Below are 20,325 nucleotides of genomic sequence, written 5' to 3'. Positions count from 1 at the left end.
AAGAGCATATACTTTTCTAAAAGACCCAGTATACCTTGTATGGTGCTTTAAAACTTAATATGTTCCTGATATTTGCTTGTCAGCACTCCATAAAAGAAAGAAAGAATATAAAGAAATATGAACAAGCAAAGCTGTAAACATAAGAATTTGCCCTTACAACATGCATAAAGGCTTTAGTCTTATATATAGCAAAACAAGCTGCTGAACAGCATATCCCTGCTCATTCATGTATTTCAGGAGCTACATGAAGATACACTGACATTAAAAAGATTGGTCATTGTGTTAACATGCATAACCAAATCCTGAACTATTAGACACACCTTAAAGAGTACCACTTTAGACAGAACTAACACCACTCTTGAAGTTTTGAGTCATCTCAGTTTTAGTATGACAAAGAGCATGCATTCATTTCTTTTCATGTATTTAAAGAGTTTCCACATTCTCTGAAGTGGAATATATAAATTACAAATTTCAGTTTCCCAAGACCAAGAAAAATAAAAGCAGTGCAGATACAGGTAAATGCTTACAGTTTGCTGCTTCTTTTATGTTGTTATTGCTGTCATGGATTCCTCTTTGTATTTCATCCAGCCAAAGGAGCACTGATTCATCTTGAGATTCCTGGAAAAACAACATTAAAACAACAACAATAAAAAGGCTTGAAAAAACTGTTTAATAAGAGTGGTCTCAATATACTAATACAGCTCCAATATAGAATCTCTGCTTTGCAAAGCCCTTAAACACAAAATAGGATTTTACTGTTTAAAATCATCAGTGGAACACATTCATAATCTATTTACTGACTTGAAAAAGGTCCTGTTCAGATACAAAGCTATAAAAGTTTTGATGTCTAGAAGAACAGGAGAATTTGTGGCATAGAATTAATTCTTCTAAAGATCAATAAAAATGGAAACATTTTTATTTCCATGATATGTAGTCTGAATCACATAAAATCACACATTACCAGGCAGCACTGTGATAGTAGGAAAGAGTAGTAGAAGACTGCAGGAAGCTGGCTTCCTTTCAAAATCCCTTATTTGGAAAGGATCCTTGTGTATAGCTAAGTGCATGTTACATTAGAAAATAGCAGTGTAAACTAACATGAGAGAGAGCTCAGGTTTAGTAATGATGCAAACATCTGTGTAATTAAACAGCAGAATAGATACTGCTCTTCTTTCAGGCTTAAAGTGCATGACACTAAACCCAAGTTAAAATGGAAGGTGTGGTAGAGTGGGCTCCACATCCTCACTAACCATCCCTACAGCCCAGGTACCAGCACTTCACCAGATAAAACAGGGTTAAAATAATATTTAAAATCTAATCCAGTAGGTGGGTAGGAAAATCATGCTAAAGAGGAAATAGGAGTGCCAGGCCTATAATAGACTAATGATGAGAGAAGCTGGAATGTATCGATTGAGAGAGATCTAAGATAACATACACATAAGTATTTCAGGGAAAAAAACTAACTGGAAACACATTCAAACCAAAACAGTGTGGAAAAAGAAGCAGCTTTGCAATGAGTGTGCCTGGTTAAGCACTGAACTTCATGCCAAAGATCTAATAAATCTGATATCCACAGAAAGTACAAAGAGAAAATAGGGCAAAAAACCCTAAAAACATACTCCTCAGCTTGCATCATAAATATAAACAAGTTAGCAGAATACATAAGTAACATGAAGTGGTGTCAGACAATCACAGGACACATACTGCTTATTTTTCTACCAAGTGAGAGTCAGAGTTAGCACTTGAGAGAAGGTTTAATAAATTCCCAATCTGCCACTGAATTTTGAGAAGAGCATTGAGAAACTGAAAAAAAATTCCTCATCTGGTATCCAGCTTTTACACATTTCATACACGAAGAGACACAAATACTGCTCTGGAGCCAAGTGCAGTTTATGCTGAGCCTTGAGACTAGCCTGGAAGCCAGACCATAACTTGGGCTAGTTTTGCTTGCTGAAACAAGCTGCTGTTATTTGGCTCTGAATAAAAAAGGGAAAAAATTAAAAAGGAAAAAAAAAAAAAAAAAGGAGAAAAAAAAAAAAAGGAGAAAATAAAGCCAGGCAGTGAAAAAAGGAGTGATCAACAAAACAGCAAATGAAAATAGGGGAAAGGTTTTAGAGGCTGCACTCTGTGGAAGGGTGGAAACTGACTCAGGGGAGGCTGTAGGTGGATTGAAGGAGTCAGACAGCTAACAGTGGGTAGGGAGGCAAAAGGCAAAACAATGCCGTTTTTATAAGGCACGTTTGTATGTGTGGCTTATTTCCACCTTCACCTTTTGCTAAACTGAGATCATCACACTGTTCTGCAAGTCTGGCTTCTCCCTGGAGAAGGGTACAGAGTTCAGCCACGCGACATTCTGGTCTCTGGATTAGACCCTTGAGGATTTACTAAACACGACCCTTGAATTTTCCTGAAAACACCTTTATACTCCAAATATCTGTATGTAAAAATTCCAGCAGAACTCCATGTATCAGCTTCAGGCTTGTGGAAAATTAAGAGTTAAATTGCTGCTGTAAAGTAATTTTATCTCTGTGTTGGGCTGAGGCTGAAACTGAGTCATGTGTGCATATTTGGATACGTCACACCCTCTTGCTGTAGTAGACAAAGAGCAAATTAGCTCCTTACCATAAACCTCATGGTTACAGGATGTTTCTGGAGGACAGATCAATCATTCTTTAGTCCTTTACAGAGGGCAAAAAAAACCCACAAAATGCCCCTGCAGATGAACTAGAGCAGCACCATTGTTCAGCTGGCTGGATTTCACACACTACAATGAAGATCCTCTTTTTCACTGGACTGCTCTCTCTTACCTCCAGTCTTTGCACTACAGGTGAGTTCTCCTCCTTTCTCCTTTCTGTATCTATTCCATATTTTAGTCAATAATGTGGACTTTTTGATAATGATGTTGCTCTACCAGCAGCGAACTTGAAATGAGTTGTACATACATGTACTGATTACAGAAAACTGCTCCAGGATGTCTCCTTTTAAGCAGATTTTTATCCTTTAATTTCAGTGATGCCTTACCTCTGCCAGTCATTTTCTATAAAGAATTTTATTTAAGGGAACTTTCTGCACTTACTGAAGACACATCTTATCTAGTATTTTTGTAATGATATGATAATTTTAAACCTGTAGTGCTTTGTTCTACAACTTTACAGATGGTGTTTTTAAAAGGAAATGCTCAGATGACTATTGTGATAAAAATAACTAAAGGAAATGATCAAATAATAAATGTGTTTTTTTTTTTTTTCCTTTCTAGAATTAAAACTGTTTTCAAACCAAGCTCATTTTGAAAAGCTGGTATTTGTAAATATATATATGTCTATACATATATACATATGTGTGTGTGTTTATACCAAAATCTATCTATCCACACACATGCTAGCCCATGCAGGGACGCATATGACTTAATGAGTGGCTAAAACTATTAAACAAAACCTATTAAAAATTATGAGCAGTCTATTAATCATTATTTTAGAACATCCTAATGTAAATCTGCCAGTGAACATTAATAAAACTCCTTTAATCAAATAAGGACAGGCAAAAAAAGACCAAAGATTTTCAACCATATTTCAGTTTGTTTCTGAATTCCAGTTTCATGCTGCATACTGTAGGCTTTACAGTAATTATTTTTGCATTAAATGCAGCTAAGAAAATTTAAGTGACACAAATACTTCCATAGTTGTTTACTGTGCAAAATCAGTTTTACATTGCACAGCTTTAAAAAGTATTTTGAACACATTTGTGCTTCATGTGGAAATGTCGATGTCTTTACAAATTTCTCTACTAAAGACAGGAACAGGTATTAATAAAATAGTATTGTTTTTGCCCACATGCTGACAATATTTATTTTCATGCTGCTTGAAAAGTTTTACTCACTTCCCAGTAAATTGCACCTAATACCTGCTCAACCATTTGTTTTCAAGACACTATCCTTGCTAGGTATGAGAAGTTGAAAAGATTTGGTTTGCTTTAGTCAGAAGCTAAAGAATAACAATTTCACATGTGGGACCAAAACACTAAGGGTAATTCCAATTTTTTAATTTGAAAGTTTCAGTCTGTGCTAGACTAAATGGTGCTTTTTGCATTTTTTGTAGTCACGCATTTCATACGTGAAGTGACAAGGGTAGTAATGGTGTTTGATCTAAGCCTAAACAAATACTGCTCATTTGATGAATGACCAACATTCCTGCTACTGGGAAAAACCCTCCATTGGTCATAACCATTACAGAAGTGTCTGATATTTTTCACCAAAGATTACTGAAAGCACTCCAAATGCAGAAAGATCAGCTAGCACTACATTAATGATGAATTTTCAAGATTTGGTGTGAAATGATAAATGAAGACTCTTGTCAGCATATTTAAACACCCAAAGCAGAGGAGAATGTTCTCAAGTCTTTTAAACTTATATTGCTTTTTTGTTCAGAGATTATTATCTTTCTCTGTTCCTGCAGGTGAATTGTATTGTTAATACAGCAGTTTGTCCTTTTTAACAATTTTAACTTTGTTTTATTTCTAAGCTTCAGAATTTTCACTGAATGGCTCTGCAATTAAAACAGTGTCTCTTATCAAAACTTTTCGTGGAATTTCAGCAAGAGACTACGATTACATCCCCCCTTATGCTATAGAAGGGGAAACAACAACCATCCATATCAGAGAAAATAAATGCACTTCAAAAAAGTCAAATGACACCACATTAACAGAAGTGAGCAACACCACGCTGGAGTACCTGACCAGCTCTCTGAGCACCAAGCTAATACCTGCCATCTACCTCAGTGCCGTGTTATTGGGCGTGCCATCCAATGCCATCATTCTGTGGATGCTACTCTTCAGGATCCGCTCCGTGTGCACCGCCGTCCTCTACACGAACCTGGCTGTTTCAGACCTGCTCTTCTGCATCATGCTGCCCTTCAAAATAGCCTACCACATCAACGGGAACAACTGGCTGTTCGGGGAGGCGGCGTGCCGGGCGGCCACGGCCGTGTTCTACGGCAACATGTACTGTTCCATCCTGCTGCTGACGTGCATCAGCGTCAGCCGCTACGTGGCCATCGTGCACCCCTTCACCTACAAGCGCCTGCCCCAGCGCGCCTACGCCACCGCAGCCTGCGCCGCCGTCTGGGCCAGCGTCTTCTTGTACATGCTCCCGCTGGCCATCATGCAGCAGAGCTACCATGTGAAGCAGCTGGGCATTTACACCTGCCACGATGTGCACAGCGCCTGCGAGACCGTGTCTTCCTTCCAGTTCTACTACTACGTGTCCTTAGCCGTGTTTGGGTTCGTGGTGCCGCTCGCGACGATCGTGTTCTGCTATGTCTCGATTATATGCACACTCAAGACTCAAGAATGGTTCTGGTATGTTAAAATCAGTCTTCTGATTCTTACCATCTTCGCTATTTGCTTTGTGCCAAGCAACATCATCCTTATTATCCATCACATCAACTATTACTACTACAACACAGATGGGTTGTATTCTTTTTATCTAATTGCTTTATGTCTTAGCAGCCTAAACAGTTGTCTTGATCCTTTCCTTTATTTTCTAATGTCAAAAATTAGAAGTCAATCTAATATTTATCTAACAATGGTAAAAATATCCAGGGAAAAATGAATTTATTTCTATTACTGGAATTACAATTTTGTATAGTATTAACACAGACAACAACAAATCTCAGGTGCGACATTTATACTTCAAGTAAAATGTGTTAGAAAGCACAATCTCAGTTAAGTTTACTTCCCCTAATACACAGAATATCTCCAAAAATGCACTTCTCCAGCTCCATAATTTTATTACACATATTGCAACATCTGTGTACCCAGATTCAGGGAAGTAGATCTGCACCTCCATTTCTTTTTGAGATGATTTTCTGGCCATGGAGAAGCTGCCAGACTATCAGTCACCACAGCATCTAAATACCAGAAGTGGAATCAGCATCCAAACAGCACTTCTAGGGCAATTCATGACACTTCTAATTAGCTCTCAGCCAACAATCACTGCAGGAACAGTGACACAAAAACAAGCTTTTGGCCTGGTGAAAATGGGAACAAGTAAAAGCACTTTCTATGTGCCTGGGAGCAGTCCAGAGCAAATACTGCCCCGGATGGAAATACAGAGTCTCCACAGGTTCACAGAACAGTAAATCTACAGCCGTGGATTCAGACCCTGACTCTTCCAGGCTACCTCTCCCATGAGGCTGCTTAACCAGCTCTGCACTGGAGACTTGTTCTTCCACTTCGTCAGCGCCTGCACTCCCCTGACCCACCGGGATTGCTGGGAGCTAACCCTTATCACTGTGAATCCAGGCATGAATTATTGCTCTTGCTTGGTAAGCAAAACGGGGAAGCTATTTTGTAGTAGTCTCTATTTCCACATCCTCACAGGAAATACCGACAGTGTTACAAATACTGCAACTTGTTGCCATTGACTGTTAGGAAAACAATGGGTCAACTTTTACCTTTACAGAAACTCAAAGCCTATGTATATACTAAGTTCCTAGAAAATTCATCCAGTGGTTGTCATTTGAATTTGTAACTGCAGGATGTAAGTGGGGATAAAAATGTTTTATGTTGTTTTGATAATAGTATTGTAAAAAAAACTTAAATAAACAAGGTTGCACTGGAAAATGCCTCAAGGGAATTTGCAGCCTGGTGAGGCTCCCCTTTTCCTATTTCGTCTGCTTCTTATTTAAATTAGTTCTAATCCTGCCCTTCCTTTGACATGCACAAGAACAAATTTTAAAGATACCTCTGAAATAATTCAAATATTACACAATTCTTGAAAAGATAAACAATGCGAGCCTAACTAAAACCTCTGTACTTACCACACAAAAAACCCAACAACCAAACATAGTAATTTGGTCCATCTCTTTAGCTTTCCAATTATCCACAATATGCTCCCTTAACACAGGGGTTCTCTTTACTGGGACCTGAATACATGTGGGTTGAAAAGGCTTTCAGAACTGCTAAAAGCTGTGGTTTAAGATTTACAGGACAAAATAAGTTCCAGGTTTGTGTTTTCAGTTTCAAGCAAGGACCAAATAGGTCACATCTTAGATGAGGACCTATAATGGGTTCTGGCAGATTCGGGTGCAGCTCCCCCAAATCACCACAGCTATGGGGAAGTGACAGCAAGCTGATTGGTATAAGTAAGTAGGTTTGACACGTATGTTTTTCCAGATGTTGGGGCAGGAAGTTTATAGTGAGACCTATCTGATCCTTGTAAATCAAATACTTCCTTTTACTACAGCTCACTCTTAAAACATGCTAAACACAAAACAAAACAGATCTGCTTTATAAACAGGGATCAGAAAAAGAGGAAAATAGACAAACTTCAGAAATTGCACTACTTTTACAATTAAATTTGGAATTTTTTTTACAGAAATGTCAGTCTAAATCATATTTTTATCTAAGGAATGTTCACATCTATGATTGATCATTGTAAAGAATAAGTATGCATAAGTATGTGTTTCTTTTGGGAGCGCTATGTCTTGCTTTCTCCTGAAACAGGAGCAACACTCTGGTTCACAGAGAAGGTGCTCTAAGTAATTGTCAAGAGAGTGCAAAACCAAAGTAGCTCAGAAGATAAAGGTCAGCAAAAGTCTCTAGGAACATAAAAAAACCTTAGAAGACTTCAAAGACATTGCACAATTTTTGTTCCAAAATTTGGAAACATTAATTTGTTTCCTATTTGCACATTCACACCAGGATGGGAGTGGGCACCAGGTTTGTATCTGGGGAGCAATGGGGCAGCTGGCAGGAGTGAGGCAGGGCAGGACTGCTGTGTGCAGGCACCTGTGGGCTGTAGGTCTCTGCCTTGGGGACATCCTGGCTCACTGTGCACACACATGGCATGTCCTGGGTCAGCACTGTACAGCCAGCACCAGCTCTGTGCACAAGTACTGGCCCCAGCCCATCCAGGCCAGGTGAAGTCAGGATGCACAAAACCCTCCACAGCACATGTGATGAGGAAGAAGGCTTTTCAGCACCAAGGGCTCAGTGAAACCAGCCCTTACCTGGCAACCTTGGTGAGAAACTGACTTGTGCAAACACCTTTCAAAAGTTCTGAAGGCAGATTACAGAAACACATAGTTTCACAGCAGGCACCCCAGGTGAGGTGACAAATGCTGGAAGACACTTTACAAGCCAGAGTTTGCAGACTTTCCCCAACACACCATGCTGGGGACACAACGTGTGAATTTTAATTGTGTCTTCCAGACACTGGACATTTTAAGTGCTGTGCTAGCAGCTTTAGCTAACCTTGTGTTCAGTCACATCCTGCAAGCTGCTAGGCTGATCTTTGTTTATACTTCCCTGAGCAGTAATGCTGTAATGCTAACCCAGGACACTGCTTTTGGAGAAGCAGATAGCAACATCCTGCTGAGATAGGTTTAAACTGAAGGCACGTACAAGACCATGAGCTTGCTATTACATGATAAAGCTGTAAACAAAATATGCACAAAACTCCACTATAATAAAACAACATAAGGTAACTCCTCAAGATACATCCCAGAGATATGTTAAATAACACCATAATTGTGACTTCTTTCTGGCAAAAACCTCACTTTCCATCTATTTTCAAGCTATCTGCCTGGAACAGTCCTGTAACTGTATCCTTACACAAATTCACGACTATGTGAGTATGGCTGCTGCCCATATTTTTAATAGCTACAGCAACCTAGTAAAATTAAAATAAGTGAGATTACAGCAGTAGCAAGACATACGCAGAAAATATCTTAATTTTAATACATTGAGTATTAATCCTTTTTGCCAGTCAGAATAAGTTATAATGCAAAATTACTTAGTGCCAGTTTGCTGTCACTGGCTTATTTACCTTATTTGCCTCACTGGGCAAAGGTAATGCAAATATTGGCAGACCAGGACAGGGACATAGAAGCAAGTGAAAAGAATTGGCATTTCACCTCTCACAGAGAACAAGAGTAAAAATTCTAACCTTGCATTTCTGTGCTTTGGCATGGTGCAGAACATCCTGATAATGCCTTGCATTTACTGGTCTCACATCTTGCAACTTGGCTGTGGGCAATAGCAGGGCTTCTAGAGTTTTCTCAGGATTTCCTTGGTCAACTGCTTCATTAATGTGTCCAATTGCAATGATTCCTATGAAACAGGAAAGTTATTAAAGATGCACTTTTCAAAGAAAATTGCAACTCTTCCAATATCACATACAAACAAAGCGGTAACACAAAGAACAGAAAAATCACAAAACAAGAAGCAGAGGCAGCAACAGCAGCTGATTTTAAATTATTTTTGTTCTCATATTCATTTGAGGCTATTATGCTATCCAACTTTCCTTCCTGTCACAGTTATTGATATATCCAAATAAAACTCTTCCTAAAAATCAAAACTATCCTTGACAAAAAAAGGGAAAACAGATTTTCCTATTTTCTGGGAAGAAGCACCTACATGAAGCTTAAGAGTCACATATTTATATGTTTAACATATTGGCTCACAGCACTGAAAGTTTTATTTTCAAGTGGTTTCACACCACATTACTTGAAACCCTGATTTGGACAAATACACATATACTATACTCCCAACTACAGCATTACATAGCAACTTAACCTTATTTCTTGTAATTCCACTGTAAATAACCAAACTGACAATGCTGACCAGTGGCACTCAGTACAATCAGAAAGTAAGGCCCTGTGTATTTAATAAAACCTTAACTCGTTTTCTTCAGATTGGGACAAACAGTTTCAAATCGATTTCTTCCTGCCCCTAAACAGTTCTGAATGCACTGCTTGTGGTCCCTAAGACCATCCCAGAAAGGCATCAGTCAAAGGTTTTGTCATCACCTGTGAGGGATGACATCCCTGTTCCCAGTGGGTCCCTGTGGATCATCCCTCAATAGGGTGGGTCTCTAGACCCACCACAACCCACCTGGTGAGGCTGCAGATCCAGGCTAACATAAGGCTTGGGGAATGAGCCAGTTTTCCAAGGTGGCCCAAAGGAAGGACTATGCAGATATGGGACTTGCTTATGGAAACATGAGGCCTCCCTTCTTCCTCTTCTCTCTGCCTATCTGCCCTCTCTAAACATTCCCAGGCAGAGGTCAGTGTCACTGAGGGCAAGGGCAGCTATTTTGGTACTCAAGACTTTCACTGCTACTGCAAGGTCTGGTCCAAGTCCTACTAAGTGCAGAGATTCAAACAAAATAGTGACTCTGCCAGTCAAATAAACTGCCCTGCACTCCACCTTGCCAGAGTGAGGATCCATGGCAACCACTGGGCTAGATTTAGGAAGCAATAATCCAGCCAGTTTAAGAAATTCTGCAATATAAAATTTCCATTACCAGTATGAAACAGCAGCATGCCTCACACTAATGGCAGTACAGGAAAGGCACGAGCAGCCTGTGTCTTACAAAGCCTCTCAAAGTGCATTGTGACTGCTTCTGAAATGCCTGGCAGTCTGAAAGCTGCCTCTCATTTCCTTGCTCCAGCAAATTTGGCATAACTTGATAGTTTCAAATTTTTACATGCAGTGGAAGAATTTGGTGGTTTGGGTTTCTTGAAGCCCAACCAACCAGCTATCATGTTTAATATAATACCACCCTCTCAAGGCAATATAGTAATATTCAGCTTAAAAAATAAACTCTAAATACATTCTCATGAGAACATGTGGGCATCAGAAGCTACTCTCAGACAGTAAATCAAGTTACCCAAAAGGAGAGCAAGACAGATACATGCATTGTCTAACTTCTTATTGACTCCCTTGTGAAAAAACAATCACTTGGAATCATTCACATGGTAAAACACACTTTTCAATGAAACACTGAATTTCCTCCCTATGTACCAATGTGCTCTTTGCTTACAACTGCAAAATCCCCAAAGTGAGACCATCCAGGGCTGGAAGATACTGCCAAGCAGGCAGAACCACAGCATCTTTAACACAGAGGAAGGCAGGCACCCTATGATATCCTTCAGTCTCTGAAACAAACAGGAATATTTCAAAGACATTTAAAGATCATCAGGCTTTCATAAATTTTAAATGCTCTTCTCTTTCTAACAGTGAATGAGGCCACTCAGTTTATAGATTTACATACCAAGGACCCGACTATGACCTCTTCAGGCAACGTGGAGAAAGAATTACTTACTTTCATTTTCTTCTTGAATTTGCATATTAACCATGTCAATGCAGTTCTGGATATCATTCCAGCTTAAATAATCTTGGCCTTGAGATGAAGCCTCTGACTTAATAGACAATAGTGTATCAGCATAACTATAAGAAGATATAAAATACATAAGTGTATTTCATATATAAGATAAAGTGCCATAAAGAATTAGTCAGATGTATCATTTAGTGACCAGTATTTTTTCCAATTACTCAATTTCAGACAAACTCAGCTCTTGCCAGAAATTATACAGACATGCAAGCTGCCTGTTCTACACATGCATTTCAGGATCTGAAGTAATGGCCCTGTAATTCAGAGAACTTTTCTTGGCTATGTGTCATGATAGCAATACAAATACATACACATACATACAGCTTGCTGTATGGTGCAAGAGATAAAGGTGGGGGAAATTATGTACAGCTTCTTGCTTTAGGAAATGATTGTTGTCTTCTTGACACTAATGCAAAGACCATAATTTCAGTCAGTAGTATCAGGTAGCAGCATCTCCTGCTACCTCCCTGTGGAAGATGATGAGCCATGGAAAAAAAAAAAAGAATTACACCCCTCTTCCCACAACTCAAGATTCTCCAAGCACAGGCTCTGTAGCTTGTGCTTTCCCTTCCTAGAAGGCTCACAGATCAGATAAGCTGGAAACCTTCATGGCAGTGCAAATCTATGTGTACCTAAGTTAAATAATTTTAGTATTTCTGAATAAAGCATAGAACTGCTAAGTGTGTCAGATAAAATATATGTCTTCTATTTAGATCAGAAGCCTGAGGAATGAATGACTGGCAGGAAAAAAAATAGGAGAGATTCATCATTTCCTAATCTGATTTGTCTTTTCAGCATCAAGTAGCCCATGTTTAAGGGCTTCTGGAGCTGGAGACTGTGTATCACTTTAATAGTTGCAAACAAGGCTAAACTTCATTAATTTACCTGCTCTATTTTAAAATCTATTGTATTATTGAGGGATTAGCCCCACTATGTGTTTTGTTAGATGACAGCTTTAAAAAAAAAAATAGGATCCAAAATTTTCTTTATTAAATTCTCAAAAATTCCCAAACAACTTGAGCTATTAGAGGCTAATAACTGATTCTATTAACCTTCTCCACAACATGCAGAGTTTTGGAGACCTATGACATATTTTCCCTATGCCATAGTTCCCTTAAATCCTCTCTTCCAGAAAACACATTCCCAATAAGCCCATCTCTTCTGATAGAAAGCCATTGAACAGCATCTCCCAGAATGAAGTTTTTCTGGTTCTACTGTATCTCTTCTTTACTGTGCAAGTCAAAGCTTCCTGCAATATTCAACATATGGTTGGCAGCACAAGTTAACATACTGGCATAATTTTATTTACTTGTCCAGTGCAGCTAATTCCTACTGTTTCCTCTGTGTTGACTGACAGTGTAATCTAAAGATTGGGCACTAACACCACCAGAAATGCCACACTTGGGACACTCTGGGGCCATTTCTGCACATTTATAATGCTGCTTCTCTTGCTCACAAGCACCACCTCACATTAGCAGAGATGTAGCAGATCAGTTTTCTCCATTTTATGTCATTCTTCTCTCTCTGACCAAAACACTGGCTTCTTATTCCTAATCTGACTGCCTTCCTTCTGGCTTTGAGACACTCAGCAAGGGCCAATCTCAGTGCACATCCCCAGACAACCTACTGAAGATCTTCAGCTACTTTGGTCCCTTTTCCTACTATTGCTTCCAGAAGCATGTGGAGGTTTCCACCACCTGTACCAAGAGACAGGAACTGGCCCACATTCCCATGCTCTCCCTTGCACACTGGAGGCCTGATTTTTTTATTGATAGACAAGAGAGCAACTGCAGCAGCAGCACATCTGTGGTAAGTCAGACAAGGGACAGGGCAAGCAGGCAGCCAAGTGAAAACTATAATGTAATGTTGAACATATGTGTATGCCACAGCATTGTATTCACTTTTCTAGCAAGCAAAAAAAGGACTTGGCCATGGGTCAAGAGATCTCCTGGACCCCAAGACATTAAACACTATCTCATTCCAAAGATCATCTTTCAGAATTGCAGTGGTTAGTGATTAACAGTTTCCAGCTACAGTTGTTTCACATTTTCGCATCTGCAAAAATTCTCATCAGATGTTCTTGTTTGCTTTCTGAGGGTTTTATCTCTGCAACTCACACATCTACTGCCTTCAAGGCTGTGCTATTTCTTGTATTTAGATACAACTGGTACAGCAATTGTCAACTCTCCCTTATTAATTTAAAACACAGATCTTCATCTTGCAACTTTACAGCCACAACACAGGACAGCCCACCCAAAAAAAAGCCTATTTATTTTTTTCAGAATTTGCCAAGTCTCATCCAGACAAGACAAAATGAACTTTTACCGTTGCAAGTTTTCCTCTTCCAGATTATTGAAGCCAGTGCATGGGTCTCTGAGATGATTTTTTATCATTAGGATGTCCTTATTTTCCAAGGTCTGGTTTAGCAGCACAACAGCTGACAACATTTCTACTGCAATAGATAGTTCATCATGTGCCAGGTAGTTCTGTAGGACAATAATGTACTGCAGTCAGGAAGCTAAATAAGCAGTGTAACAAATTTGAGTTACACACTCTAGACGCCATCAAGGAGATGGGCTTGGTTTAAGAAGCCTGGAAAGGTTCCTGGTCACAGGCATGCCAGACTGACACATCAGTGGTGGTGGAGCTCAGTGGGCTTCTATGACCCATCCAGTCTGCCTTTCCTTCTTTTGCCCACAATCTCATCTCTTCTGATCCTACTCTTAACAGGGGATTACTTTTCTACACAATATATGAACCAGAGTTAGTCCTCATTAAGAGCATGCAACAATTTTAAAATGTTGATTTGTCGTAACACAAGAGCTCAGCCAGATTGAAGTGTGGCATGAAACAAACTCTGCAATTAAATATTGCCTTTTCATCCAAAATGATTCATGCAATACATAACATCATGGCAAGAGAATTATGTCTGATTTTACACAACAACATGCTATGTTTGTGCTCTTTCATGGTCTGACTACACAACATCAACGAGCAGGCTGTAAGCTTTTCACTCTTACCACAGCATTCTGTTGTTGGAGGTTGAACAGCTCAGTCTGATAGACAGCAGCAGCAAATGAGTGAATAACAGGCAGCTGTGCCTCAGGTTTCATCAGTGCAACCAGTGTTTTACTAGGATCACAGTTACGAATTGCTGTATTGATATTGTCAACCGCTATAAGTTCTAGAGAACAGCAGGGAAAAAAGCTTATTAATTTTCATATGCTGTTTGCTCTTCATGCCATGTAGATGACAACTAGGTTATTACAAAGAATATAATTTGCTGTCATAAAAGAAAAAAACATTTTTGTGAAATGACATGACTGCTGAATATTGCAAAAACAGTCTCAATTCAAAGGTATTGAGCAAACAATTGACTGGAGGACTTCAAAATTTATGGACTTTTAAAAATGAGAGACTGCTTATTGCACCTGTAACACAAAACAACATGACCCCACCCTAGCACAGGGAAAGATCTAACTCCTCCTGGGTGTGTTTGCTGCAGGTACTGCTGTGTATGTAGGCTCCAGCACCTCAGTCTTGCTTCACCCCAAATGCTCCCTTCCTTCCGCACCACCTTTCCTCCCTCACCTCCTCCTTTGGCAGCATCCAACTGGTATAGCTAAAAGGCCAGTACCTGAAGTACCAACAACACTGTTAGTATGTATTTCAAGAGGCCTAGTGGAAATCAGCCAAATATATGAGAAGGGTGGGATTTTCTGCCGGAAAAATCAGTAGCTGAACTGAAGGAAAATCACATGCTATGGTTTCTAGAACTTCATCTGCATGCCAAACCTTTTTGTTTTTCTGCCAGTGTGGAAGATCAGTTGTTATAGGCACTGCCATCTAGAAATGAATCCCTTTGCCACACCTCAGATTTTAATTTAAACAGACCACAGTGGAGGGGTACGAGAGTAAACCTTTTCAGTACCTGAACAACTTGCCTGCTTAGCTTTTTGCTGGACTGACTTTGTCAGTGGTTTGAAGTCAGAAAAATGCTGAAAAACACTTTCCATTTGGGCAGCTGAAGAAGCATTACAACATCCCTCAACTTAGTCACTGCCACCATAATTGCACACCTGGAAGAGCCGTCTCTGAAGAAAGCCAGGCACACCCAGGAACACACTGTACAAGGAACTGCTCTGGCCTGGCAGAAAGGGAAGCAGCCTCGAAGGTTAGAGCACATGTGGCCAGTTGAAGAAGAGCAATTATGCAAATGCCCTTTCCATCGATAAGCACTGTGTGCTGTTACCCAGGGAACATTTTTAGTTACCACTGACTGCCCAAATCTGGGACAAGACTACTTGTTCAGAAGACACCATCCACAGTCCATGTACACAGCAGCTCTCAGAGCTTATAATACAACACAAAGTCTTTGAAAACCTTTTAGCTAGGCCCACCTAAAAAAAGCCCCTTGCCTCTCATTTAATTTTCTCTGAAGTGTAGTCATAAGAGGCCACGTTGTCCCTGAGGACTGTCCCTACTGGCTATTCCTACAGTTAGAAACCAGGACAGGCTCTCACAGCTACAGCATGCAGACATGCTTTTTTAAAAGAAAACAGTAAAGAGGAAAGGAGCCAGGGTTTAGAAATGGACTAGGCTAGTTCTGCAGCCAACAACCAAGCTACTGACTTCTAGTTTTGAAACCCAGCATGCAGATTACAAAACGTATTTTACATTACTCACGGTCCTGTAACAAAAGCCACTATGTTTTTCTTCTTAAGCAAAACATAAGATCTAAGTTACTCTCCAGATCGCTGTTAATGCTTTTCACATATCGTGTTTTCCTCCTCCTTTCCTTTATCAAGAGGCAACTCTTAGAGAAAGTACTCCTCACCATGGCTAACCAATCTCAAACAGGCTAACATTTAAGGTATAAAGTCAAATTTTTCTTCTGACATAAGCTGACCTCACAAGGTAGCCTTTATGCACATTACAAAAGCAATCAGCCTGGATTTCAAAGCATTGAATACAGTACCAAAGACAAAACAGCCATGCCCAGATGCAGTACGAAATGACAGCAGATCAACCAAAAGTTAACTTCCTAGCAAAGAAGTTTCCAGTCAAAAGCAGCAACACATGCACTGCAAATTTAGATCCCCTTTAACTATATTTTTTACAAACTATAACTTGTGTCATGTGGTATTCTTAACAGACTGAGAATGGGTTAGATTTAGATAACGTGTGTCTAAAAGTGAGAATAATTGTTTTCCTGCAGTGTGATGGCAAAATATTCCTCCATCTTAACTCTACAAGTATGGTCACTGCTCCCAAGTAAATATTAATACTGCACTGATCAATATTTCTTACAGTCATCAAGCTTTCAGTTTTTTGCCACTGTGCTTGCCAGTGGCTCAAATCAGTTATCTCGATAAGAGTCCATCCAATGCAGCACAGATTGGTGACTTGGCAATTATGACACTGAGAAGAAAGATTATGAGAGCAAAATGCAACACATATGGCTTCAGATGGAGAAGCCTTGTTTATGTGCAAGAATGGTCTACTCGATTATCTTAACAATAATTACAAGGGGATGGTAAAGAGTATTAAAAAAGTTACTCACTAAGCTTGTGAGCCTCAGCTTCCGCATTGGCAACACTAACTTCTTTCTGTATTTCACTTTTGTCGAGCATATTTGGAATGCCTGCTATCTAACAGATCAGAAAAACAAGGTTTAATTATGTTTTTGTTTGATGGGAGATAAGGGATAAAGTCTGGTGATGGTACACTGGTACTATCACCTGTGCATCAAACACAAGGCTCAGTAAACACATCATTAATCTTTTCCTGTCATTTTCATCTTACTTAAAATAATATATTTTCTCACACTTTAATTTAACACTAATGATTCAGTACCACTTTTATTTATACTCAATTTATAACTCATTTTCAAAACAAAATATTAGGGGCTGCATGTTATATGTTAAATTTTCTTCTAATATCTTAGCAAGTACTCACAAGGATATCATGCTCTTAAGAGCCAATGCAGCTTTTTGGTGTTGATTAGTACATAAATTATTCTCAAATATATATAAAACTTTTCATAAATGATGCTGAAAGGCAGAGTAAAGACCATTTCTCTCTGGATTAAAACCAGCTAAAAAACTGACAAGCAGTACCTGTTCAATTCAATTACCTGCATTTTCTGTTCTTTAGAATCACACAATTGCAACAGGTACCATGAGGAATTTTGCGGCAGAACGTCAAGCAGGCTCAGAGCAGGGCGGTTCAAACCTGCCATCAGTGCCCCCTCATCTTGCTGGTCAATAGCCTCATTCACTTGGACTAAAGCTACGTGAACTGAAATGAGAACAACGCCTATAAACAGCAAATACGGCTTTCATGGGGGGAAAAATGTCCACTGCTGTCAGCATCTCACTTTTTGTAAAAGCCAGCTAGGGTGGCAGACTTTTTCTAGCAGAGAATTACCTCTTTCTTGTCCAGTCCTACAAAGGGAGTCTCTGGCTCTGTGCGAGCCTGTGTGGAAGCAGCTCTACCACAGCTAAGCACAAGTTTATGAATTAATTTTGGGTCTATATAGAAGAGGGGGTCAAAATTTACAGTATTTTGCACACACAAAAAGAACATGAAGAAACAGAGCAGGCAATAAATGATTTGATTCTGAACTGAGGAATCCCTGCAGCAAAAACCACAAACAGAAATTAGCTCGCCCCCCCCCCCCCACCCCAAAGATTAGTAGAGAAGGAATAGCATGACAAAAACAGACATTAGCCACTTGTGCATATTTTACAAGTTTCTATAGAAATATTTTGTTTGTTCAGGTGGACTCAAGTTGTGTTCAGCTGGAATCTGGAGATCACGTATTGTGTGCATACTCCCACGTGGATCCAGAATAGCTTACTGTTTATTTTATTGATATTGCCTTGAATCTCAGCTTGTGTCAGCAACTCCTCGTAGACATCTCTCTCTTCATCAGAAATTGTGCCATTCTAAGAAAACAAAATGTTGCTAGTTCACACAAAACTGTTTGCAGAGAGAAAAGCTGTTAGTCAAAGTCATTAAAACTGCATCAGCTGAAATATTTACTGAAGGTATTTGTAAAGGAATTTGTTGACTAAGTGAACTGAGGAAATTAGCACTTTGTCGTAGAGACCATTAGCTCTCATGTAAAAGAACACAGCAAATAACTTCACATTAAATATCTGTGGCAGAGGTTATTATACTCAAAAAAGGGTATTATTGTATTTACAACTTTTTAAGCAGTAAATTTGTTTTTTCTAAAGCAATTAATAGAAGAAAACAAGTCTTTTTTACTATTGAGTCCTCTGGTATATTTTGTCTTCGGGCACAGTTAAGTTGCATCATTCTCATAGTTACCATATTCTTATAAAATTGGCTTCTAGCTTGTTGCATTACCATAATTTCTCTTAGTTATCTTAAAAGTGGGACATTCCTCCTGATTGTACTGATTTTAAAAATTACATTAATTTTTAAAACAATAATGCTATAGCATGACAAGAAGCATGAAGAAACACATGTACCATGAGTACAAATAAAACACCACTACCTTGAGTCTTGCATTTGATTCTTTCTTCCTCTTAGCATCAAAGAGCTCATTTTGGTAGTCCTGTGCCAGTTCATCATCCACGTTGAGCAACATTGCATTTGGGTTCCTCAGAGTCACAATGGTTTGCTCGGCTATTCCCTTCTCCACAGCCTCGTTGATTGCTATTACAGCTGCGTGCACTAGAATTGAAAGCATAGTCCTAAACTTCAGGAAGCAAAAAAGTCAAAGTTGTAGCTGTTTCTTCTGATTTATTTGAAAGGAGCGTCGGATTTATGTTCAATAATTCACAGATTTGAACATTCCACTCCCTGCTTCCTCTAGACTGCAGAACTCTGTATTTACTCAAAGGTAGCACATAGCAGTCTGTTCCATGTTCACCCCCCCCAGACAAAACTTCTTCTCAGTGTCTGGCATGGGGCTGTGTTTTGGATTTGTGCTGAACACAGGGTTGATAATACAGAAATGTTTTTGTTATTGCTGAGCAGGGCTTGCACAGAGCCAAGGCCTTTTCTGCTTTGGTGCAGCCACACTGGTGAGGGGACTGGCAGGTTCAGAGGAGACAGAGCCAGGACAGGGGACCCAAACTGACCAAGGGGATGTTCCAGACCATGTGGCACCAAGCTCAGTGTATAAAGTGGGGAAAAAAGGAAGAGAGGGATATTTGGAGTGATGGAGTGTGTCTTCCCAAGCCACAATCATATGTGATGGGGCTTGACTGTCCAGGGGATGGCTGAACACCTGCCTGCTCATGGGAAGCACTGAATTAAATCCTGGGTTTGTTTTGCTTGTGTGCACAGCCTTTGTTTTCTCTATTAAAGTGTCTTTTTCTCAACCCATGAGTTCTCCAGCTTTTGCCCTTCTGATCTTGTTGGTTGGGAAGTGAGTGAGGGGCTGTGTGAGGCTTGGCTGCTGCCTGGGGTTAAACCATGACACAGTTAATATTTTACTGACAGAAAATAAAACATGAATTGCATTTTATCATTCAAGTCCTATTTTACTTAGAAGGCAATTGCATGTAGGAATTGAAAGTATTTTTGATAGGTTTTACCCTAAAGCTCTGTGTTCGTGTCCATATAAAAGTACTGTCTTAACTGAGTATATATGAGAGATGCTGCACAAGAATGAGGAAACTGAAGCTCCATTAAACTTGTCCTTGGAAAAACACATTTAAGACCTCTCCTCTGCCCCCAGGGACGTCACATTTAAGCCTCCCTGAGATGTTTCTTTTCACATCAAGATCTCCATGAACCCCTAGGCACATGAGACACACTGATGTAATGGTCTCTTCTCCTGTCACCTGCAAAGCCACAAGACAGCAGACTTAAAAGTGAGGCAAAAAACACCCTGCAGGCTTTGCAGGGTCCTCAAAATGTTTCTACACAGAAAAAAGGGAAAAGAGTGCCATAGGACTCACCAGCCATTGATCAGCTTAAGTGTTAAGCCTTTGCTTTGAGAAAAAAAGAGAACTTAATCTATGAAACAAATGGTTGACTCCAAGAATTTAAGAGCCACAAAAGCTCATGGTTTTTCACAGAGTAAATTTGTGTGAGTGTACAAATTCAAAACCACTTATAGCTGAATTAGGTGTAGAGTAGTACCTAACACACCCCTCCCAGTTGCACCC

General features: G+C 39.6%; 2 protein-coding genes across 5 annotated transcripts in view; one reads left to right on the top strand and one right to left on the bottom strand.

Moving 5' to 3' along the window:
- IQGAP2 (IQ motif containing GTPase activating protein 2) overlaps positions 1–20,325 on the bottom strand; it is a 120,678-nt gene that overhangs the window by 26,756 nt on the left and 73,597 nt on the right. Inside the window, exons 8-16 of one of the 3 annotated variants that reach the window (XM_079330069.1) lie at positions 18,702–18,880; positions 18,036–18,123; positions 17,310–17,473; positions 16,737–16,824; positions 14,194–14,357; positions 13,499–13,659; positions 11,105–11,229; positions 8,945–9,108; positions 528–618 (exon numbers count right to left, since the gene is read on the bottom strand). In XM_079330069.1, coding sequence (XP_079186195.1) covers positions 528–618; positions 8,945–9,108; positions 11,105–11,229; positions 13,499–13,659; positions 14,194–14,357; positions 16,737–16,824; positions 17,310–17,473; positions 18,036–18,123; positions 18,702–18,880 — 1,224 coding nt within the window. The remainder of the gene's footprint in view (positions 1–527; positions 619–8,944; positions 9,109–11,104; positions 11,230–13,498; positions 13,660–14,193; positions 14,358–16,736; positions 16,825–17,309; positions 17,474–18,035; positions 18,124–18,701; positions 18,881–20,325) is intronic. The other 2 variants (XM_079330070.1, XM_079330071.1) reach the window with 2 other exon arrangements.
- Positions 2,579–6,628, top strand: F2RL2 (coagulation factor II thrombin receptor like 2). 2 transcript variants are annotated; one of them, XM_079330072.1, is made up of 2 exons: positions 2,579–2,827; positions 4,518–6,628. In XM_079330072.1, the coding sequence occupies exons 1-2, from the start codon at positions 2,770–2,772 to the stop codon at positions 5,603–5,605; spliced, it is 1,146 nt and encodes a 381-aa protein (XP_079186198.1). In that variant the 5' UTR covers positions 2,579–2,769; the 3' UTR covers positions 5,606–6,628. The 2 variants fall into 2 exon arrangements, with proteins under 2 accessions (XP_079186198.1, XP_079186199.1); XM_079330073.1 differs by having other exon boundaries at positions 2,635–2,827; positions 4,524–5,740.

This window comes from Erithacus rubecula (assembly GCF_903797595.1).
Source record: "Erithacus rubecula genome assembly, chromosome: Z".
NCBI lineage: Eukaryota > Metazoa > Chordata > Aves > Passeriformes > Muscicapidae > Erithacus > Erithacus rubecula.
This window is presented reverse-complemented; position numbering and strand designations above follow the sequence as displayed.